This window comes from Parus major, chromosome 3 (assembly GCF_001522545.3).
Source record: "Parus major isolate Abel chromosome 3, Parus_major1.1, whole genome shotgun sequence".
NCBI classification, from domain to species: Eukaryota; Metazoa; Chordata; class Aves; order Passeriformes; family Paridae; genus Parus; species Parus major.
The window spans coordinates 103,305,927-103,326,546 of record NC_031770.1 but is presented as its reverse complement, the minus strand read 5'-3'; the positions used below and the strand labels follow the sequence as shown (position 1 = coordinate 103,326,546).

The 20,620-nt window shown below is 37.4% G+C and overlaps 2 protein-coding genes across 3 annotated transcripts in view; both read left to right on the top strand.

The window, feature by feature from the left end:
- The window catches only part of WDR35 (WD repeat domain 35), a 41,885-nt gene extending 22,349 nt beyond the window's left edge, over window positions 1-19,536 (top strand). For both annotated transcript variants that reach the window (XM_015622741.3, XM_015622740.3), the window contains 16 exons: window positions 456-600; window positions 1,882-1,951; window positions 2,692-2,745; window positions 4,478-4,587; window positions 6,096-6,306; window positions 6,921-7,001; window positions 7,127-7,263; window positions 9,509-9,712; window positions 11,514-11,660; window positions 12,777-12,909; window positions 13,559-13,669; window positions 14,763-14,927; window positions 15,934-16,074; window positions 16,862-17,018; window positions 17,623-17,863; window positions 18,822-19,536. In XM_015622741.3, the coding sequence (XP_015478227.1) occupies window positions 456-600; window positions 1,882-1,951; window positions 2,692-2,745; window positions 4,478-4,587; window positions 6,096-6,306; window positions 6,921-7,001; window positions 7,127-7,263; window positions 9,509-9,712; window positions 11,514-11,660; window positions 12,777-12,909; window positions 13,559-13,669; window positions 14,763-14,927; window positions 15,934-16,074; window positions 16,862-17,018; window positions 17,623-17,863; window positions 18,822-18,972 (2,258 nt within the window). In that variant the 3' untranslated portion in view covers window positions 18,973-19,536. The remainder of the gene's footprint in view (window positions 1-455; window positions 601-1,881; window positions 1,952-2,691; window positions 2,746-4,477; window positions 4,588-6,095; window positions 6,307-6,920; window positions 7,002-7,126; window positions 7,264-9,508; window positions 9,713-11,513; window positions 11,661-12,776; window positions 12,910-13,558; window positions 13,670-14,762; window positions 14,928-15,933; window positions 16,075-16,861; window positions 17,019-17,622; window positions 17,864-18,821) is intronic.
- Window positions 19,537-20,487: 951 nt separating this feature from the next.
- Window positions 20,488-20,620, top strand: part of TTC32 (tetratricopeptide repeat domain 32) — a 1,961-nt gene continuing 1,828 nt past the window's right edge. The window contains exon 1 of the mRNA XM_015620482.1: window positions 20,488-20,544. Within this exon, the coding sequence (XP_015475968.1) occupies window positions 20,488-20,544 (57 nt within the window). The remainder of the gene's footprint in view (window positions 20,545-20,620) is intronic.

Here is a 20,620-nt window from a genome sequence, read left to right as displayed (position 1 = left end):
ACCTCTTCTAGATTGTCAACTTTTGAATAGCCATATATCAGCCATCTGAATATGTCAGATATGGAAGTATTTAATAGATCTTGCTAAGGAGATTTGAAATATATTTTCACCTGAACTGGTGATTAACCTGAAAGTTTGTCTATATATATTTGATGTTTTCTGCATCAGTGCATGAAGATTTGCTGAAATAGCAGGGAGAAAACTGTTAATGGTAAAATCAGAACTTGTAAAGAACTTCTCTGTTCTTCTGGACAAAGCCACAGGCCCCTGTGAAATTTGTTACCAGCTAATGAAAACTGCTGTTAGGTTGTGTGTGGGTGGATTTTTTTGGTCGTTGTTTTTTTGCTTATAATATATGAGTGTATGTTTTCATCCATCTTGGAAAAAAGGTACAAATTGTCATCTACACCAATGCTTGCTGCTCTAATTTTGCAACTCTTTGGGTTTTGTAACAGAGCCATTGTTTGTCACAATGACCAAAACGCACGTGATCGCAGCTTCCAAAGACGCGTTTTATGTCTGGCAGTATCGGGTGGCCAAGAAGCTCACAGCCATGGAAATCAATCAGCTGGCACGGACCAGGAAAGAAGGCAGGGAAAGGTTTGTCTTCAGGCTTTGTCAGTTTTCTTCCTCTGCTCTGGTTTCGTTGATGAGGTGGATTCTGCCATGTCTAAAATGCAAACCCTTTTCTTCTCATTTTTCTAATCAGGTTTGTTGACTTGTAGGCCTGTAAGATGAAATACTAGTTTTGTATAAAAACTTTGTGTTTATTATCCAGGTCTCTCAGACATTTTTGGAGTGGCTCCTGTTCAGTGTCTCCATTTGCTTGCTGCATATTTTCCTTATGGAGCTGTGTGTCTTGATGCCTTTTTACCCCTCTCCTGTTTCTCCTCCACGCTCTTAGTTTCCAGGCAGCTCTGTTCCCTCTGATAATTTTAACTGCTTCTTGTCTGTCATTGCCTGTAAGAACATAGTCTGTCCAGCTGGCTCTTCTCTAATACACTTGTGTCTGGTTGTGGCTTTGACAACTAATCCTGTATGGACTTTTATCCTCTCAAACTAAACAAGCCAAAGTCAACATCGTTTTGCTTCCAAAATATTTCCTTTCCAGGTGGAATTTGTGGTATTAACTTTTCTGTCACCTTCACAAAGCTTGCAACTTTGTTATGGTTTTCTTTTTAGTTATATTGTGTGTTCTTCTATATAATCTCTGCACTGTATTATCTTTCTGTAAACCTACCATCTCCTGTCACCATATATCCCTAATAATAAGTAATTATTTGTACATGATGTAATAACTTACATTGCTGTAGGACCTGGATGTCCTAGCCTTGGACAAGATTATAAATCGATAAAAATACAGAAAAATATAAATAGTTGTAATTCAGCATTAATGATGATTTTAACATTCTAAAATATTTCCTAATGCTACTTTTTTAAGGCAAAAGATAAGTTATAAGTGATGGATAATACAGTAATACATAAGTTTTTGTGTATGTGAAGGTGAAACTCTTAATAATTATGGAGAAGAGCCTGGGGAAATATGGGAGTGCATGTTCAAAAAGGACAACTGAGTGGTTGATGGTTTTCACCTGCAGGACACTTAACTGTAACAGCAGGAACTTACTGTTACAGGATGAAAGTTTACAGATCATAAGGGAATATAGCATCAGGGGCTGTGAAAGTGAAAGCAACTGCAATACCTTTATATGAATACAAAGCAGGTTTATCAAAAGGGGTGCTTTGGAACATAAGAACAGGCATAGCTTTTATTCTCATCTCCAGTTCCAATGGTTTTCTTCTCCAAGGATCAAACACACCGATGCCACCAATGATCCTTTCTTTGGACTCATTTTTTCTTCTAACTTTTCTTCTCTACAGGATCTATCATATTGATGACACCTCTTCAGGGTCTGCAGATGGACACCTTGATTACAGCAGAGCTTTTGAAGTGAGTGATGTTTTGAACTAGTTTATTGTGGTGTCACTGGTAGCTTGAAAGAGCAGTAATTAGTTATTTTATTTATTTTATAGATTTTCATTAGTAGAAGTGGTTGTACTTAAAATTTCTTTCACTTCTGCCTTTTGTACCTAAGTTCTGTTCTTCCCCTCTGGTTTGTGCTATTACTGTGTCATTATGTATTACTAGAAATATACAGCAAACTATAGGGGCCATGGAATAAATATATTCTGGGTGTATACAGTATGTAGACACTTGCTGTCTTCCTGGTCAAAAGCAGCTCCCCTTCAACAAAATATAACTTTGTTGAAACTCAATAACCCTTGTGATCTTTTCTAGTATTTTTAGCCATTTTCACTTCATTTGTGTGTGCAAGTGCTAGCTGTCCTCACTAATATACCATTAATTAATTAATTAACAGACCTCACAAGTCAGGGATTGTTGCTTTCTTGTGTTTTCTGTTAAATGCCTGGTACATTTTGGGTTTCTTATTTTTCTGGAGGGAGGGACAGGACAAGAAAGGAAGCTGCTAATATTATTGTTATAATTCCCTGAGCAAAGGCTACTGATACTGATAAACGTTCACAGACTGTATGCTGACAAGGTTTGATAGCCCCTTTTCAAGTGGATACTTAGCAACACTCTTGTTTATTTAAATAACCTTCTTTCTTTAGTAGGGCATTCTTACCTTTGCAGTAAAACTGGTACTGATACCACTTGTTAACTTTCAGGGAACAAGAGACCCGATTTGTGCAATAACAGCATCTGATAAGATACTACTTGTGGTAAGCTACATGATTAACACAATTCCTAATTGCCTCTTGTGCCTGTAGGCATAAGATTCTTCTGTGTTCATAAACAGTCATCATTTCAAAGCATTTCTGAATTTAGAATTTACACTCAAAGATAACTTTAACAATTTCTTCTGTTAACCTGGATTCTTTCTTTCGGAGGGATAGTTCACTAAGTACTTGCAATTTAATTACAGACTAGTTGTCTGAGTTAATACCTACACATAGGATTTTATAAAGTCTAGGTCAGGACTTAATTCTGTAATCTGAATCCTGAGAAGTCTCTTTGAGACAGTATGTTCTAGACAAAGATTTACCATATTTGTTTACATATTAATGGTATAATGCATGGTACTGTACTATATACAGATGAATACATTTATGGATTATACAGATGTGAGGCATTGAATCATGCCAAAGAGCTGGTGAATTTTTTTTGTTCCAAGCTGGAAAGTCATCTCATTAGATGAACAAACTTGCATGTGGGCTTTAAAGCAAACTAAACAGAACAGAGAAAAAGAACAGTGTTTCTTCCTGTTATCCACATTCCAGGAAAGATCTCGATTTTTTCTCATCTTCTGATTCCAGTGTGGATTATTGTTTGTTTTTTTGTTATATCTTTTGACTGGATTTTACAAAATCAGAGGGTCATGGGAGAAAGCAGGAACAAAAGAAGTGTGATGGTTAATAGGTGACTATGGGATTGTTGCTGCTTGAAGAATAAGAAAATGAACTTAATTAAGATAATGCTTAATCTGTAACTTTTGTTTAAAAGAAAGGAATGAGTGGAAATGCCTTTTAGAAATCTGGATAAATGTGCTGAAGCTGAATGCATGTGATAATGGTTCAATTTTCTAACACTTCTGAACTAATCTGTTTTTTAGTCTGTAGGATATACTTATCTGAAAAAGTCAAAAATGCTGATTCATGCTGAGGATCTTAGGGACAGCTTTGGGGAAAGAAAAGAGAAAAAGAAGGAATAAAGTTTTCACTCCTTTGGAATTTAATGTTGATTCATTTCCAACATAAGAGTTGAACAGCAGGCAAACCAAGCTGGACATGTTGTTCACTTTACAGCAACACCACAAGAAAATAGTGGCAGTGATTATTTCAGTCAGAGATGTCACTTCTTTCAGCCTGATGGCATCTTGACACAGGCAATGGATATTTCATTCAGCACAATAAAAATAAACCACACAGGTGCTTAGGTTTGTTTCCTGTTACTCAAGCCTGTGAGTAACCAGTGCATTTTATAGCATTTCCTTTTAAATCTAGCTCTGGTCGTGCAGTAACTGTTGAGACTTGTTGGTATGCTGACAGCCCCACATGAGCAGAGCTGTCCTGCTTTCAGACCTGGACTGTGCTGCCATGTGGAATTCTTCAAGGGGATTTACCAGTGTGGGACAAGGATCTTTTCACACCTCTCCTGTTTCATTATGTAGACTGTGTCTGGAAGTTCATGGCTCCTGAAATTCTGTGGGCTAGATGTGGACTGTAACTGTTTGTTTTAACATCCTCCATTTAAGTAGATCTGCCAATTGTAGCATCTTAAACTATCTTGTTTAAATACCAGAATTCAGAACTTTTAGGGTGATGATTCCTTCTTTTCACTCATGCTGTCACTTATCCCAAACTCTTTTGTCTAAAACAGCATATAAATAAGACCATTTTAAAGGGTTTACTGGTGGACAAATTCTGTCACTAAGGCAGCATTGTTTTCCTGTAGGGAAGAGAATCTGGCACTATTCAGAGGTACAGCCTCCCTAGTGTGGCTGTGGTGCAGAGCTACACCCTGGACTGTCGTGCTTATCAGCTGTCTTTGAACTGCAATGCCAGGTAAATTACAGATCTGCTTCTAACACAGATATTAAATTTCAAAATGAAGCACTAAAATCTGTGAAAATACTAACTCTGTGAAATCTATAATTCTGTAATAATTGTGTACTATCTTTAGTATAAACCATGAATTAATTTTACTTGTTATTAATGGTTGCTTAACCATTTATTTATTACTAATTATTTTCATCTGGACAATCATTACTCTGAGAGACTGTAAGTAAAGGTCTCCTATGTTTTACACTGTGTGTACATGAAAATAGCTTTGTTTTATTAGATGAATCAAGCATTGATCATGACATGAATTGATAAAATTATGTCATAACCTGAAATTTTACATCTATGACCTCTTTCTATTTCTCTGTCCTTTTAAAGCCTGGAAGCTGTTCATCCCATTTAATTTTCCGTTGTTACAGGCTGTAACTAGGGGTGATGTTTCTAGTAAGTCTGGTTCTCCTGAGCTTCATCTATGCCAATAATGAAGTTGCTTTCTACTTAACAGCTATTTTTTTTGCAAGAGAATACATGAGAGTATTGTAAAAAAAGGCAAAAATACACAAGAATTTGCAGGGCTACAGTAATTGTAATCACTTCAAAATAACTTTATAATTTCACACAAAATTCATAATACATGTGTAGAGATCTCTTGCCTCTTCAGGTATAGCCAAAATATAGATTGCTTTGCTTGAAAGGCAGCGCGATCTAGTTAGAGTCATATTAATTTTGTTTGAACCCAAGACATTTTCTTCCTAAATGACTAAATGACTTTGTTCTGGGAAATAAGCTCAAATCCATAAGCATTTTGAGGTTAATTTTCTAAATTACATTTGAAATTTTAAAAGGGATTAAGGCTGTCTACCTGTCAATACTTAGAAATGCTTTTAAAGTGGCCTTGTAGTAAATACATGTTACTATGATTGACTGAAGTCCTATGCAACTGTAAATTTTCAAATGTAGCCTTTTAAAAACTTTTTTCCCATAATTGAAACAACTTGAAAGATTAATTGGATTATACTTAATATTGACTTGAAAAAAACATGAAGAATACCCTTTGTAGAAAAGCAAGAAATCCCATTTTAGGAATTAACAGTCTGCATCAACACACCAACTTTTTAATGTAACAATCTGCTTCACTGCCTCCTAGTAAATAAGGAAAACCCTTTCTGTTTAGTTGTTAATTTGAGTCTTTGTCAAGAAAAGTTTGGTGAGGGACAGACCTGACATTTATTCAACTTGATATCTGATGTATCTTCAAAATGCTGGATATAAAATGGACATATTTCAGAACTTTGCAGGGCCAGATCCTGAGCAGATGAAGAACATCCTTCCATGTGTCTGGTCTCTGCTGTGCAGATAAATGAAAATCATACGGATTGTGCTGGTTCTGGCACACGGCAGCCTCTCATGGAATCTGTAGAATTATACTGTGCCAGGTTAGAGAACTATTTCAGATTTACAGCCTGGAGTAGTGTCATTTAGCTGCTTTATTTTTCTCTGTTTTTCTGTAGTCGTCTTGCTATCATAGACCTTTCAGGGGTCCTGACTTTCCTCGACCTGGACACGCGGGCTGCAGACAGCACGGGACAGCAGGAGGCAGGCGAGCAGCTGAAACTGGAACGCAAAGACGTCTGGGATATGAAATGGGCCAAGGACAACCCGGATTTGTTTGCAATGATGGAGAAAACAAGAATGTATGTTTTCAGAAACTTGGATCCGGAGGTAAATATCAACATATCTAAACTACTCTTTTTAAAAAGTTCACTCTTAAATTAGTGACTCTTGAATAGTATCATTCTTGTGTTTACCATTCAGTTCTGCAAGTGTTTGTTTCTATAAACTTGCTTCAGGAAACCTCAAAATTTTATCAAGTCTCATGTGGAAATGTTGCTTTGGACCAAATAGGTAAAATGAATGGTCTGTCCTAGAGACATAAAAATGGTGTCATATTTTTCTTAAACGTATGAGATTTTCAGGAGTGTATTTTTTGTATGCTTCGGAATACATAAATGCAATTTTAGTAGAGATACCTGTAAAACAGTTTAGTTGAATCTAAGTGTTATTACCTGTGTTTAAATGTTATTGCCACTACCTGTGGCAGGTGTTATTCTATCTCTTTCTCATGATTTAATTGCAGAAAACATGAGGATTTTTAATGATGTTTGTGTTTACAGAATTGTCAATAATGTTAATGACTGTAGTATCTGTTTCTTGTTGGAAGTGCAAGTATATCCTAGTTTGGAGAAGAATGTATCTATATGTATACTTAACAGATTTATTAGGATATAGTCAGACAGAATACAAGTTAATTCCTTTATAACTTATTTAACTTTAAGGAACCTATACAAACATCTGGATATATTTGCAACTTTGAAGATTTAGAGATCAAGTCTGTTCTTCTGGATGAAATATTAAAGGTAAGTATAATTAATTTTATTTTGTAGGAAAAGTTAGTGTCTGTCTTAATGATAAATATCTGTATTGTTGGGTGAAAATAAAAGTCACCAGGAATAAAAATATGTTTCTTTATCCATCATGTTAGAATCCTGAACATCCTAACAAAGATTACGTCATCAATTTTGAGATTCGCTCGTTACGAGACAGTCGAGCATTGATTGAAAAAGTTGGCATTGAGGAATCTTCCCAATTCATAGAAGATAATCCACATCCCAGACTTTGGTAAAATCTCCTTTAAGTCAAATTTGTTTAAATTTGTCTTCTTTTCTATTCTTTTCTTTTTCAGACAGATCTAGTATGAAAAACCTCAAATTAAAACCAGCCAAATCAGTATATATTTTACACACAAACATTTAAGATTTAATGAATATTGGAGTACCTAGAATGTCAGGCATGTGCTGTATCATGATAGTGGGTATAGGGTCTAAGCTCAGGACACCGTTTTGCTCTGTGCTGTATGGGCCCCAAAACAGTGTTCCTTGTGTTTTGGAGGGAATGAAAAGCTGACAGAAAGATAACCAAGTTGGTTAAATTAAAATTAAAATTTATATATTTGATATTGAACATTAACGAGCTTAAAATCCGGTAAAGGGAACACATCAGATTGATGGATGGATAAGAGTAGTTTGAGTAACCTTGTAGCATGTGGACAGGCCATGAGGGACAGAAATGAGGAGGGCTGGGTGTGCTGTGTTCCCATGCAGCATTTCAGAAGTAATCTGAGAAATGGAGATAGTGGCATGCTTAAACTAAACATGGTTCAGCTATTAAACTAAAGTTGAAAAGTCTGCAGAGCAAATGTGTGAGAGTAAACATGTAAAAATAGGAGTGCTGGAAATCTGTTCAATATCCCAGCTTCTAAGGGCTGGAAGAGTAAAGGCCTCAGTAGATAATTTAATGAAAAGTCAGTGCAGAACCTAGAACTTCATTGACAAATTCCTTGATGAAGGAGACCAATTCTCTTTAACTCTGTGGAGACTGTTTACTTATCTGTTCCCTTCTTTAGTAATTTTGCCTCTGTTTTGAAGCTAAATAGTCTCTTGCAGCATTGGATGCTTAGCTTGCATCAATGGGGTTGGAGAGTTCACTGTTCATTATGATTGTTCAGAGATTAATTTAGAGTTGCTGAAAGACTGTACAAGACACTTTGCTTTAAAAGCTTGTACCAAAAAACATTCTTTTCTATCTACTTGTGCCTTTGTTTCTAGAATATTAATTTTGAACAACAGGATTTGCTAGTTGAAATTGTATTCTGAAAGTTTCTGTAATAGTATAATTTTATTAGCTTGAGTGTGTAGGGTAAAATGCTAGTGTTTTGAGTCTTCATTTTCATAAACGTCTTGAACTAGCTGAAGATATTTTTGAGTTTTGAAACTTTTTATGCTTTTTTTGCTAGTACCATCTGTTCACTTAATATAAAATGACTATTAGTTGTGCAAGTCTGTGTCTCAGTAAAAGTTCTGTATCACAAAATACATGTCAAATTCTGTTCACCTTGCTCCAAAATTGCCATGAATTTTATTTTTATTATAAGAGAAAACATATCACATATTTATGAAGAGATGGATCAGAAGTGCTGGATATAAAGCCAAGATACTGTAGATCAGAACAAAACAGTGACCTTACTTCTAGAATGCAACAAACAGGGTGATGTGTAGCAGATAATTGCTTTCTTTGATGTCAGTGATGAGCACTTGAGTTTAGGTGATACCAACATTCTCAAATTGATTCAAAAATACAGAGCTGATACTGCCTAAGCATGGCTTGGGTCACTGAATACAGCAGTAATATTAGTGGTTTTTTCAGTGCCTTACTGCACTGAGTTTGTTTCACAATGTCAGTCAGCCAGTCTAAATTTTAAATAGCCTTATTTTTGCAGAAAATTCTAGAGCTCATTCAAGCACCTGATGCACACAGCTTGGCCTGAATTCCCTGTTTGCAGAGCTAACCAATGGAGCAGTACCAGTTACAAGGTTCCCCAAAGGTTTTCCCTGCTCTCCCAGACTGCTGTCCTAACAGGACCAGGAACATCCAGATGCATCAGAAGGATAATTTATTTATCATGGCCAATGTAGCTGGAGGCATTTAGACTGAGACTGCTATCAAGGCTTAAAATTTCAACAAATGAATAGGGAGAAATAAATAAATAAGTGGAACTGCACTGAGACCAGCAACACATTTCACATAAATGTAACAGTCAAATCTTGCCCATTCCTCCCAAGCAAGTGTCCATCTGAACAGCTGAACAAAAGAATATTAGCAATTATTTGAACATCTCTCCCTAACCAAGTACCAGACACATCACAGAATGTGTTAGGAATAAACTCATGACTGTATTAATATTAGCTAGTAAACAATAAATTACAACAACTCTTAAGTCTTCTTTAAATAATTACTAGAAAAATGTATCCTGATTTAATCTATTCTATAGCTGCTTTTCCATCTGGTATGTTTGTTTTTCACACAGGCGACTCCTGGCTGAGGCTGCCCTTCAGAAGCTGGATCTGCAGACGGCTGAACAAGCTTTTGTGCGTTGCAAAGATTATCAAGGCATTAAGTTTGTGAAGCGCCTGGGCAATCTGCAGAGCGAGTCCATGAAGCAAGCAGAAGTGGCAGCCTATTTTAGCAGATTTGAAGAAGCTGAAAGAATGTATCTGGATATGGACAGAAGGTAATTGCATGTAAACATCTCAGCAGTAAATACAGAAAAAAAAAGTCTATGGAAAATAAAGCATTCTTTAACCAAGAATGGCTGTTTTCTCTGGAGAGTCTTTACCGAGTGCTGCAAAAACATGTAAGGATCAGATGGAGAGAATTTTGGTTTATCCATAGATAACCAGTTCTGTATGTAAAACAGTGCATTCCAAACTGTTTACAAAACCTTGGCTGCTCTAGGTAGTGCTGCGTTTTATAGATTTTTTTTCACAAGTATTTTGTCGGTATTTCAACTGGGATTCCAAAAATACAAACAATCTTAAATAATGTTTAATTTATGTGGTGTTGCTCTGTGCAAGTAGCCAAGTACACATTCTTCTCAATTACATATACAAACAACAGAGTTTTTAATGAACTGTAATCTTTGGAGAGACAGAAGAACTCTGGATGAAACTGTGAAACATTGAAACCAATCAGTGTGATTTTTGCTCAGGAATGAAAGCAAACAAAGCAAAATTTTAGTATTGCTGGGAATGTAAATTAACTCTAATTAGCTAGAGCACTGTCTCTAGCTAATGAAAAAGGATAATGAGAAAGCAGCAGCAGCAGTTGTGCAGTGTAGCCTGTAGATGGTGGTCAAACATGGAGAAACATGAATCATTTATGCACATGTGAAGGTTTTAAGCTTTGATTAACAGAGCCATGAAAAACAGTAGGGAGTGATGGAGAAAAAAGTTAGTTATTATTTCATGAAAGTAAGTGGGAGAAGGCAGGAGCTGGGGAGAGGTGCCCAATAGCACCTGGTAATGAAAACTTCCTTGCATGTCATTAATTAGTTGGTGGTGGTTTGGGGATGTGGGCTGCCTCCTAAGCACTTCTGTCACATTGCAACATCCACTTTTAGATGTGGCATATTCCTTTTCACATGGCTGAAAAGAAATTTGGACATAGAATTGCAGAAGTCAAAAACTTACTTTTTTGTTTACTTGTTTCAACTTTCAAAACTAGAAAAATCCTGATAAGGATCTACCATAAATCACAATGAAATAAGTCTATTTTTCAAATAATATTTTAATGTTTTTAGATAGATACTCTTACTTAGCTGACTGCATTGACTTTCTAGTGCCTTCCTTAATTTACTTGTAAGTTGAGGGCATTTTTAAAAGAAGGGCATAGGTATCTCCCATTTATTTTCTATGCACCTGCAGAATTATTTTTATATGAGGTAATACAGAATTATTCTGTTTGGTGGAAAAAAGCATGCCAGACAGACACACAGTGAGTCATATGTATGCATGAATAATAAAAAGGGAAAACTACTGCTGAGTCCTTTCTGCTTTATCCAAAATCACCCTGAATCTGGAAGAGAAGTCTCTGAAATCCATTTTATTACATCTCAGCTTTAGCCTCCATTTTTATTTAGCCTCCATCATATTTGTTGCTTCTTGGTCTTTCCCCTCACCTTCCTTCTGCTTTTAGCCTTTTGCAGATGCTGTCTTCTCTTGTAGTGGTCAGCAGTGAAAAATACAGAACAGAGGAAGAAGGAACCTGAAGTAACATCAGCCCAGCTGTCTCACTCATTTAACTCCTCACACAGTAGTGTGGCTGATAAGGAGGTGCATGTGTGTGATATAACCTGTGAGCTCTCCTGAGTATTTGCTTTAATGGAATGGTGTTTAAATTGTAAACAAGTTATCTGGGATCATTCTGATACCTGCACTGCAGGTTAAGAACACAAAAATACTTCTGGATGCTTTTCTTGAGATGTTGTTACCTATTTAGTTGTGTTTGAGCTCTCCCTGCTGTTTCCTGTTTAGAGATCTTGCCATTGGGCTGCGGATCAAACTGGGCGATTGGTTCCGGGTGCTGCAGCTGCTGAAAACGGGCTCGGGGGACTCGGACGATGCCCTCCTGGAGCAGGCACACAACGCCATTGGAGACTACTTCGCAGATAGGCAGAAATGGTATGGTCTGAAGAGAAACTGCAGTAAGGAACTTACAGAGGAAATGTTGAAACTGATGACAAGACTTAACTTATGAGGAGGGACAGATATCAGGAAGGTCAGGATGCAGTACCTTGGATAATTTTGAAATAATGAGATTAAGCTCACACCTTTATGGTTCCATAATATGATAAACAGCAGCTGATCAGCTTCCTAAAGGGTGAAAGGGGATACAAAATCTCTGCTTTGCCAGAAGTTTGTCTGCTTCAAAGGAAGGGAAGGAAAGAGAAATACTTATACAGTTTAATTAGACTGGATATAGAAAGTATTAAAAAACCAAACTGGACTAAAAGTAGTACAGAATTACTAACCTTCAGTGAATTTTCAAAAATGCTTCAAACCATGAATATTTGAGAAAGTCCAGAGTTCTCTGACCTGGATCTGTCTCCAGCTGTTGCCCAAACTGGGCACCCAAGGAGGATTTTAAGGGCAGGGCACACCTGTGATGGTATTTCTCCAGAACACATTTTGCAGTCAGGTGCTTACTGAACCAGAGGTGATGTCTCCATAGCTAATTACTTGCAGGGAATTTTTTTTCATGAACATTTCTTGTTGCCTTCTAAGCCCATGTCTTAGAGTTCCACAGCTCCACTATGTATTGTCATTATCCAATCTGTATTGTCACAATGCAGCTGAAAACTTGTGATTAGATTTTGAAAGTTGAGTTTTAGATGCTTCAGGTAGTTTTGGAGACTGGTCTTGGTGGTCTCAGTGTTTGCATTTTCAAATACGGAAGCACAACAGTAAATCCTTTTTCTGGAAGTTTAGCTGTAAGTTGTCCATTGTCTGTCCTCATCTCTGCAGATGTGGGAATATAGCTTTAAGAATTCCTTGACTTCCTAATCTTATGATAGTCAAAGAATCAATATTGCTACACTTCTAATATAATGGTCTGTGAAAATTATAATTTTTAGTGCATTTTGGAAAAACAGTGAAATTCTAGCTATGAAAGTTTGTCAAGTAAAATTACCTATTTAAAATAATGTGATTTTAAATTAGAAATGCAAAAGGCTTACAGAATTAAAAACTTCTCTTGTGTTGTACATCAGAAGCCACCACTTTTTTTTGTCTTATTAGGTTAAATGCTGTACAGTACTATGTCCAAGGGCAAAACCAGGAACGTTTAGCTGAATGTTACTACATGCTAGAAGACTACCAAGGACTGGAGAATTTGGCCAACTCACTTCCAGAGAATCATAAATTGCTCCCTGTAAGCAAAACAGCACCTTTACTGTTCATTGTCTTATACCCAACTATTTATTCAAAATTTCCCATCTTGAGAGGGTTGAGAATGAGAGAAAGAATGCAGTGTTTGACCTACTCAAGTGCAATGGTGTTACTGTGGTATTGATCTCTAGTATTACTGTTATTTTTATATTCCCTTTCCCTTATTGTCCCAGTTCCCCAGAAAGACCTGACTGACTCTAAAAGGAGAGAAAGCAGATGGGATAGGGTGTGTAGGATATATAGGTGTACAGGGTATAGGTGTGTATATGTAGCAGGAAATTATCTACTAAATAGTAGCTAATTTAAAACTATGCTGTGGTTGACTTAATCCAAAATGCTTGGAAAGTGCAAAACATGCTCCTTTAATGACTTTTCCAGTAAAATAAGACATAGCATTTTCTTTTAACCTCATTGTAATAGCTTTCTTGAATTTAGATTAGAAGCAGTGTGTGTGACTAGCACACTGTTCTAAAGATTTACAACAATCCTGGTGCCTTCACAGGATCCATGAAGCAAACAACCCATTTCCCACCCTCTCGGACTTAAATTAACCAAACAGGAGTACTGCTGTTGCTGCACAATGTACTAAAAATGCAGAAGTGAATTTAATACAGTGCTGATGCTTTTTGCAGGATATAGCTTATATGTTTGTGAGAGTGGGGATGTGTGAACAGGCTGTGTCAGCCTTTCTGAAATGTAATCAGCCAAAGGATGCCGTGGATACCTGTGTACATCTCAACCAGGTAAAACAGCAGGAAATTATCTGTAATAATAACAATTTAACAGTGAGATTTCTATCCTAATGCCCAGTGGAATATAAATCCTTGTTAAGTGTCAGATGATTTATCATCGTTTGTGGAAAATTCATACTTAGTGTTTAAGCCAGTTCTCTGAGATTAAGATTAAACCACAGGAGGGGCAGTGCAAAGCTGCATGCAGGGAATGTGGGCACCATGCTCGGTATACAGACATTTGTAACCTCTGTGGAGCTAGGCTGTGCTGCCTCCTGATGGAATGGGAGAAGACTGGAGAGATGTTCATTCTGGGTATTTTCCACATCCCCATCCTTCTTTGTATAGATGCAAATGGATTTGTGACTGGATGAGGATGTAGCTGGAAAAAGCTGAGCTGAAAACTGATCTGCATGTTTATAACTAGAGCTGTTCCCTGGTATGACTTAACCTGTGCAACTGTGCAGTCTGTGTCAACACAAGTAAGGGAAAAACTGAGGATGAGGAATTTGATGGATGGAATAGCAGGACTGACTAGGGCTGGCTTTATGTGAACTATCTTAGTTTATGGATCTGAAGAGCTATTAGGTGTGAGATTCAGTTAAGATCTCAGTCCTGACAAACTTTTCATCTGGGGCAAACACAGTAGCCAAGCCACTGGAGATGAGGAAAATTCACAGACAAAATGAGGTATATAAAAGAAAAAGTAAAGTTACTGTGTGCTTTAAGCTTCTGGGCTAAGGTACTCTTTCAGACATACTTTTCAGAGTCTGGTTTAAGTAATATCAGAAGTGTTGAAATCCACATGTCCAGTTATGAGCTGCACTGAAATGATTTTGCATAGCTTTTATGAAAGTAGAAGCAACTGTTTTATATGTGGTTTTGGACAGAGGTCCAGCATTTTTTCAGTACTGCTGCATCACATGATTTGCAATGATGTAAACATTTGTATTCTCTTGCTTTTTATGTTAATTTTATAGCAGTCTGGTTCAAAATGGTGATGAAATATTGCACACAAACATTGCAGTCTGTTCATGAATACCTGACTTGTTCTGAGAGTGTATTTGAAAAAATGAGATTAATAATTGCCTCCTTTAATTTCTAGTGGAATAAAGCGGTGGAGCTGGCTAAAAATCACAATATGAAAGAGATTGGATCCTTGTTAGCCAGATATGCAAGCCATTTACTGGAAAAGAATAAAATCCTTGATGCTATAGAACTCTACCGTAAAGCCAATTATTTCTTCGAAGCTGCTAAGCTCATGTTCAAGGTATTGCAGGTTTTATTTTTATGTCAGGTAACTGGGGTTTTTGGACTAGCTCTTACTATTTCCATGTTACTTTTATTCTCTTGGGGTTATTTTAGTTTTAACAATGTCAAGGCAATTAAGCAGATGTCATCATACAGGATAATGCAAATATTAACCCATTTCCCAGAGTTCAGGTATCTCTATCAGTAATAGTTACCCTGGATGTCCTCTGTAGCTAGTGGAGAGGAGACTGGAGACACAAGCTATCTATTTATTTTGAGACTTTCACTTCAGTAGATGAACTCCATGTCATAAAAGGTCCTGATGCCCTGCATTGCATAGTAAAAGAGTGTGGTAGACTGGCCTGGCATGCAATGCCCATGTTATTTCAGATATCATGGGAGTTATTTTTGATCTCCTTTTTTTAAAAAGAACAAAACAAACAAAAAAACATAAACCCCCCCCCCCCCAAAAAAAACAACTATGTCAATAACTAGAACTTAAATTTTGGTATTTCTTCAATTAGTTCCTTCAATTAGAAATGGCTGTGGTGTGCTTTTAAGTTAAAGATGTTGCTTAGATTTGGTTTGGCTGCAGAGATTTCTCTACATAGCTTAAAGTCTTGTAGGAATGATATGCAATTTTTACTGCAAATATTTATAGCACTATATGTAATATATGTTACTTTCAAAAGCCATTCTTCTTTTCTGGGAAAACCACCAGACCTTATTGAAAGCTATGTATGTGTTTAAAAATTGCTATTTTTTAGTTTATTTTTATACTAGATCACTAGACTTATACATGGTTACACTGATTTATCCTTCCTGAGAATCTGGCTTTATATACATGTTAGCTAAATAAATACAGAATAATGTGCATATTTCACTTTGACATTTTCATTTATAGTTCTGTTTTCAGTCTAAATTATTACATTTAAAGGCAGAATAATTTTTGGCATGATTTCCTAGGTTTGTACAATCATGCAATTGTCCAAGAGAATTAAATCCCTTTGGTTTTTTTTTTTAAGATTGCAGATGAAGAGTCAAAGAAAAGGACGAAGCCTTTGCGAGTTAAAAAGCTTTATGTGCTATCAGCCTTACTTATGGAACAGTGTCATGAACAAATGCAAAATGCACAAAGGGGAAAAGTTAAAGAGAAAAGTTCAGAGGTAGTGTCTTTCTTTTCTCTTTCCCCTTTCTGAATTCTGGTATCTGCTAGCTAGTCAGATTATAGCAAGCCATCTTCATGGGAGCCTATAATGTTTTTTTAATAACCCTTTTCCCTGCTAAGAACAAAGCTTTCTTTCAAGCAAGTCCCCCATGAAAACATATTGTTTTAAGTATTATTTTAAAACATTTAAATTGTATGTATTAATAGATATTTTTCTTCCTAAGTTTAATGTGTTTTTCTTAATGTTTTCACTATAACAATGAAAACCATACTAAGAAACTCCAGACTTTTTTCCTCCTGCAAGACTCTTGTGTCAATTGGAAGTATTGATCCCAAAGGGTGATCTGTGATTTGATTAAGCTGTGTTGCCTGTAATTCAGCAGGGAGATGGCTCCAGATACAGGGGAAGCAAACGGATGAATTTTTTTCTCTGCTCACATGTTCATCTTCATATGCACAAATGAAATAGTTTAAAGAAATTTTTTAAGAGCTTTGGTGTTGAAATGCAGTATTAATCCAAACTATGAACCAGTCTGCAGATGTGCACAAAATCTATTTGTATACACACATATATGATATTTATCTTTGAAAATCTGTACCATATGTTGTGCCTGTGCTCTGTACAGAACGCCTGACAATGCTCACTGTAGGTCCATTTGTATTCTTCCCACTTAACATGGACAGTGGTGTAATCATCAAGTATGGAAAAGCTCTTTTCATATATCCCTATTTCCTGCTGTATCTGTTTCATATAAAAATTACTTGTGATACTGGTTTGTTTTCAGAGTGCTTCAGCTTTGGCTGGTTTGCTGGAAGAAGATGTTCTTTCTTCAACGAATCGCTTTGCAGACAATGCCTGGCGAGGAGCTGAGGCTTACCACTTTTTCATACTTGCACAAAAACAGCTCTATAAAGGTTCTGTAGATGCAGCACTGAAAACAGGTAAGAATTCATTTTCAACCCTGTAAAGACAGCACATAACTTCATTTATAGCTGCCATGTTTTTCAGTTCTTAATAAGTCCACGGAATTTAAACCAAAACCATGTAATGAATTGAACATGGCTGCAGTCACAATACCTGGAAAGGACTTTGTGAAAGAATATACAAATCTTTCAAAGTATTACCTGGTAAATTGGTCAATCTCTGCAGATGTTCTGCTGTTGTTTTTCTCTCCCTAAATTAAAAGGCCTACCTGAATTTACATCACACCTCCTTATAGAGCTTCACAAAAAATCTGTGGGAATTAAAGAAACAAATGGCTCCTTGTACTTTGTCCAAGTAATGAAGATTTCAAATCCTTCTAATATTTTTAAAACCAACCAACCAACTAAAATAAGTGTTTTAAGACACCAATTTCCAAGTGAAATCTATTTTTTTTTTTTCAGAGCAATGCTTCATAGTCAAGGCAATAAAAAGGCTGTGGTTCATTTTGTCCAATTTTTAGAATTCATACTGTTGTCTAGTAGCAACTATTCCATATAGATGTTTGCACTTCTCAGAAGATGTGTAATAGTTCCTTGGATTTCTTTTTTTCATTTTTTTTAGCTCTTCATTTGCGAGACTATGAAGATATTATCCCTGCAGTTGAAATATATTCCCTTTTGGCACTCTGTGCATGTGCAAACAGAGCATTTGATACGTGTTCAAAAGCCTTTGTTAAATTAGAATCCTTAGAAACTCTTACGCCAGAGCAGAGACAACAGTATGAAGACCTTGCTCTAGAGATATTCACAAGATACCGACCAAAGCATAACAAAAAATCTGATCTGGATGATGTTCTTGAGAGGTGGGTTTATTTTTATATGATACTATAAGAATACTATCACTTTTTTCTGCTGTTGGTTGCATTTTAGCAGGTTGGGTTTAGTTTAGTTGGGTTTTAGCAGGATTTGTGTGTGACCAAACTAATTAAGTTCTTTGCTGCTTAAACCAAATATTGGGCAAGAATGAGGCAGGAGTTGGCCAGTTTGGAGGAAGGTAATACAGCACTATATTGTTTGGGAAAAGAGACACTGACTCCTTTGAGGAATTGGGCATAAAGATGTAACTTCATCTTAATTTGAAATGTAGGTAGACAAAGCACAGGAGTTTTAGGACCTTTGAGATGGTGTCATGTGACAATAGAGTAGGAATGTTACTGTTTGCATCACCATGGTGGGGTGATGAAATATCGACAAGGGACTGTTCAACCTTTATTAACTAACAGCTCTCCAGTGTTCTGTGAATTACTTAAATCTATTTGGTGTGAAGTTAAAATTAGTGGGAATGGCACATTGAAGGGGTAAGTCCTTGGAGTGGCTGTATCCACATGTGTGTGTGACATACTTCCTGCCAAGAGCATGGAACTTGTAAATATGGAAATCAATTATGAATCAGTTTTCTTTTAGCAAACAGGATTTTAACCTGTCTTGATTGATCCTACTGTGCATCTGTATGGAATCTCAGTAGCAGCTGTCAAGTTGACCCTTCAGGCTTCAGAGGAAGGAGTGTAATAGCAGTGCACGTGTCTAATCAGGCCTTACCTTTATACGGCCTTCACTGCTTCTTTTCACCCCATCTTTTAGTTCTGCTGCTCCTGATTTGTTGACTTTATGATTCTGGGGGTGGGTATTCTCTGGTGTGAAGATTTTTATACTTGGTTACGTGAATAATGAAGTGTTACATGAGCTAATAACTTCTAATCAGCAACTGGCACACCACATTTTTATTCTTTCAGCTTTACTCTTTTTTTTCTTTTTTTATAGTGAAGATGGTAAACCTCCTGTGTGTGTTGCAACCGGAGCCCCTATCCTGGAGTATCGATTCTGGATGTGCAGTGTGTGTAAGCACTGTATGAAAGCCAAAGAAGCAGGCCATTATAATGCCTGTCCTCTGTGCCACAGCACAGTAAGCTGAGGATAAACTCTGTATCTGCATTTATGACTGCTAAAAACGGCCTCTAAAATGTTGTTTTCTTTTGAAATACAACTCAGGTTACTCTATTGTAGCAATTAGTGCTGCTGGTAGAGAAACGTTACAAAAACTCCCAAAAGAGAAAACCCACAAGAAAAACCTTTACTGCTTCCATTTATCTGAAGAAATTACCATGTAAATAGATCCATTTTTTGCTACACTTTTAAAAAAAGATTTAAGGTCAAAGCATTCTTATTATAGATTGAGCCCAGTTTCAAAACCATGTGACTTGAATGTAGGCTCATATCAACACGTTCTACTCTGAGTAGGCTCCATTTTTTTGTCTAATCTAATTCCACAGGAAATTACTGAGTTTTCTCAAAATTTAGAGTTTTTTGAAGGAAGCAATTCCTGAGTTGAAGTAATGTCACAGTAATTTTGATAATATTTCCATAGATGTTTTTGTACTACTTGAGTGATGATACCATTAAAAGCATATGTTAGTGCTGGTTTTTTTGCCAAGTGTAGCTAAACCCACCACAGCAATAAAGGGCTTGAAAACACGCAGCAGTCAGTGTGTCAGTCGGGTTGTTGAGCTTGGGTGATGTCATCTTCAACAGGTTAAGGAAACCTCCATGAACTTGCAACCTGGAACCTGGCATTTTTCATGCAGCTTGAGAGCAGCCTGCATCTGTTGGAACAGATTTCAGGAGCTGAAGTGTCACCTTTGTTACACAGAAACGTCATAGGAGTGATGTCTTGCTGTCCTACCTTACTGCTGGTTTGGGCCTGTGCTCTGGCAGTGCTGCAGGGCCTTGATGCAGGGGACAAGCTGTCCCCAGGACCAGCCAGCACTTGGCTGCCTGACAAGAGCCGTGAGCTGTGACATTCACATTGTGCCCTAGCACATTTCTGAGGAGAGCAGAGTGTAGGACCTCTTCTGTGCTCTCACCTAACCACCTCCCTTATCTTAGGCCAGTAAGGATTAACCCCATCTCCATAGACTCACAGAGTATAGAACGGCCTGGGTTGGAAGGGACCTTAAAGAACATCTTGTTTTAAGCCCTCTGACAAGGGCTGCAACACCTTCCACTTGACCAGGTAGCCCAAAGCCCATCCAACCCTGTTCTTGAGTATTTCCAGGGATGGAGCACCCACAGCTTCTATGGGCAACCTATGCCTGAGCCTCATCACCCTCACAGTAAATAATTTCTTCCTTGTATTTAACCTAACCCTTCCCTCCTTTAGCTTAAAGCCATTCTCCCTTGTCCTATCCCTTTATGCCCTTGTAAACATTTCCTCTCCAGCTCTCTTAGAGCCCCTTTCGGTACTAGAAGGTGCTCTCAGGTCTCCACAAAGCCCTCTCCGGGCTGAACCCCAGCTCTCCCAGCCTGTGTCCCGAGGGGAGGTGCTCCAGCTCTGATCATCTTGGTGTCCTCTGGCCTCGCTGCACCAGCTCCATGTTGTGCCTGTGCTGCAGCCCCAGATCTGGGCGCTGAACTGCAGGGTCTCACGAGAATGGAGCAGCTGGTTATTACAGAGGCTACGGCGGTATTTCGGTATCCCGGTATTTCGGTATTTCAGTATCGAGTTCGCGCCCCGCCGTGTGATCAGCTCCGTCCCCCCGCGCCCTCTCTCACGTGGCCGCGCC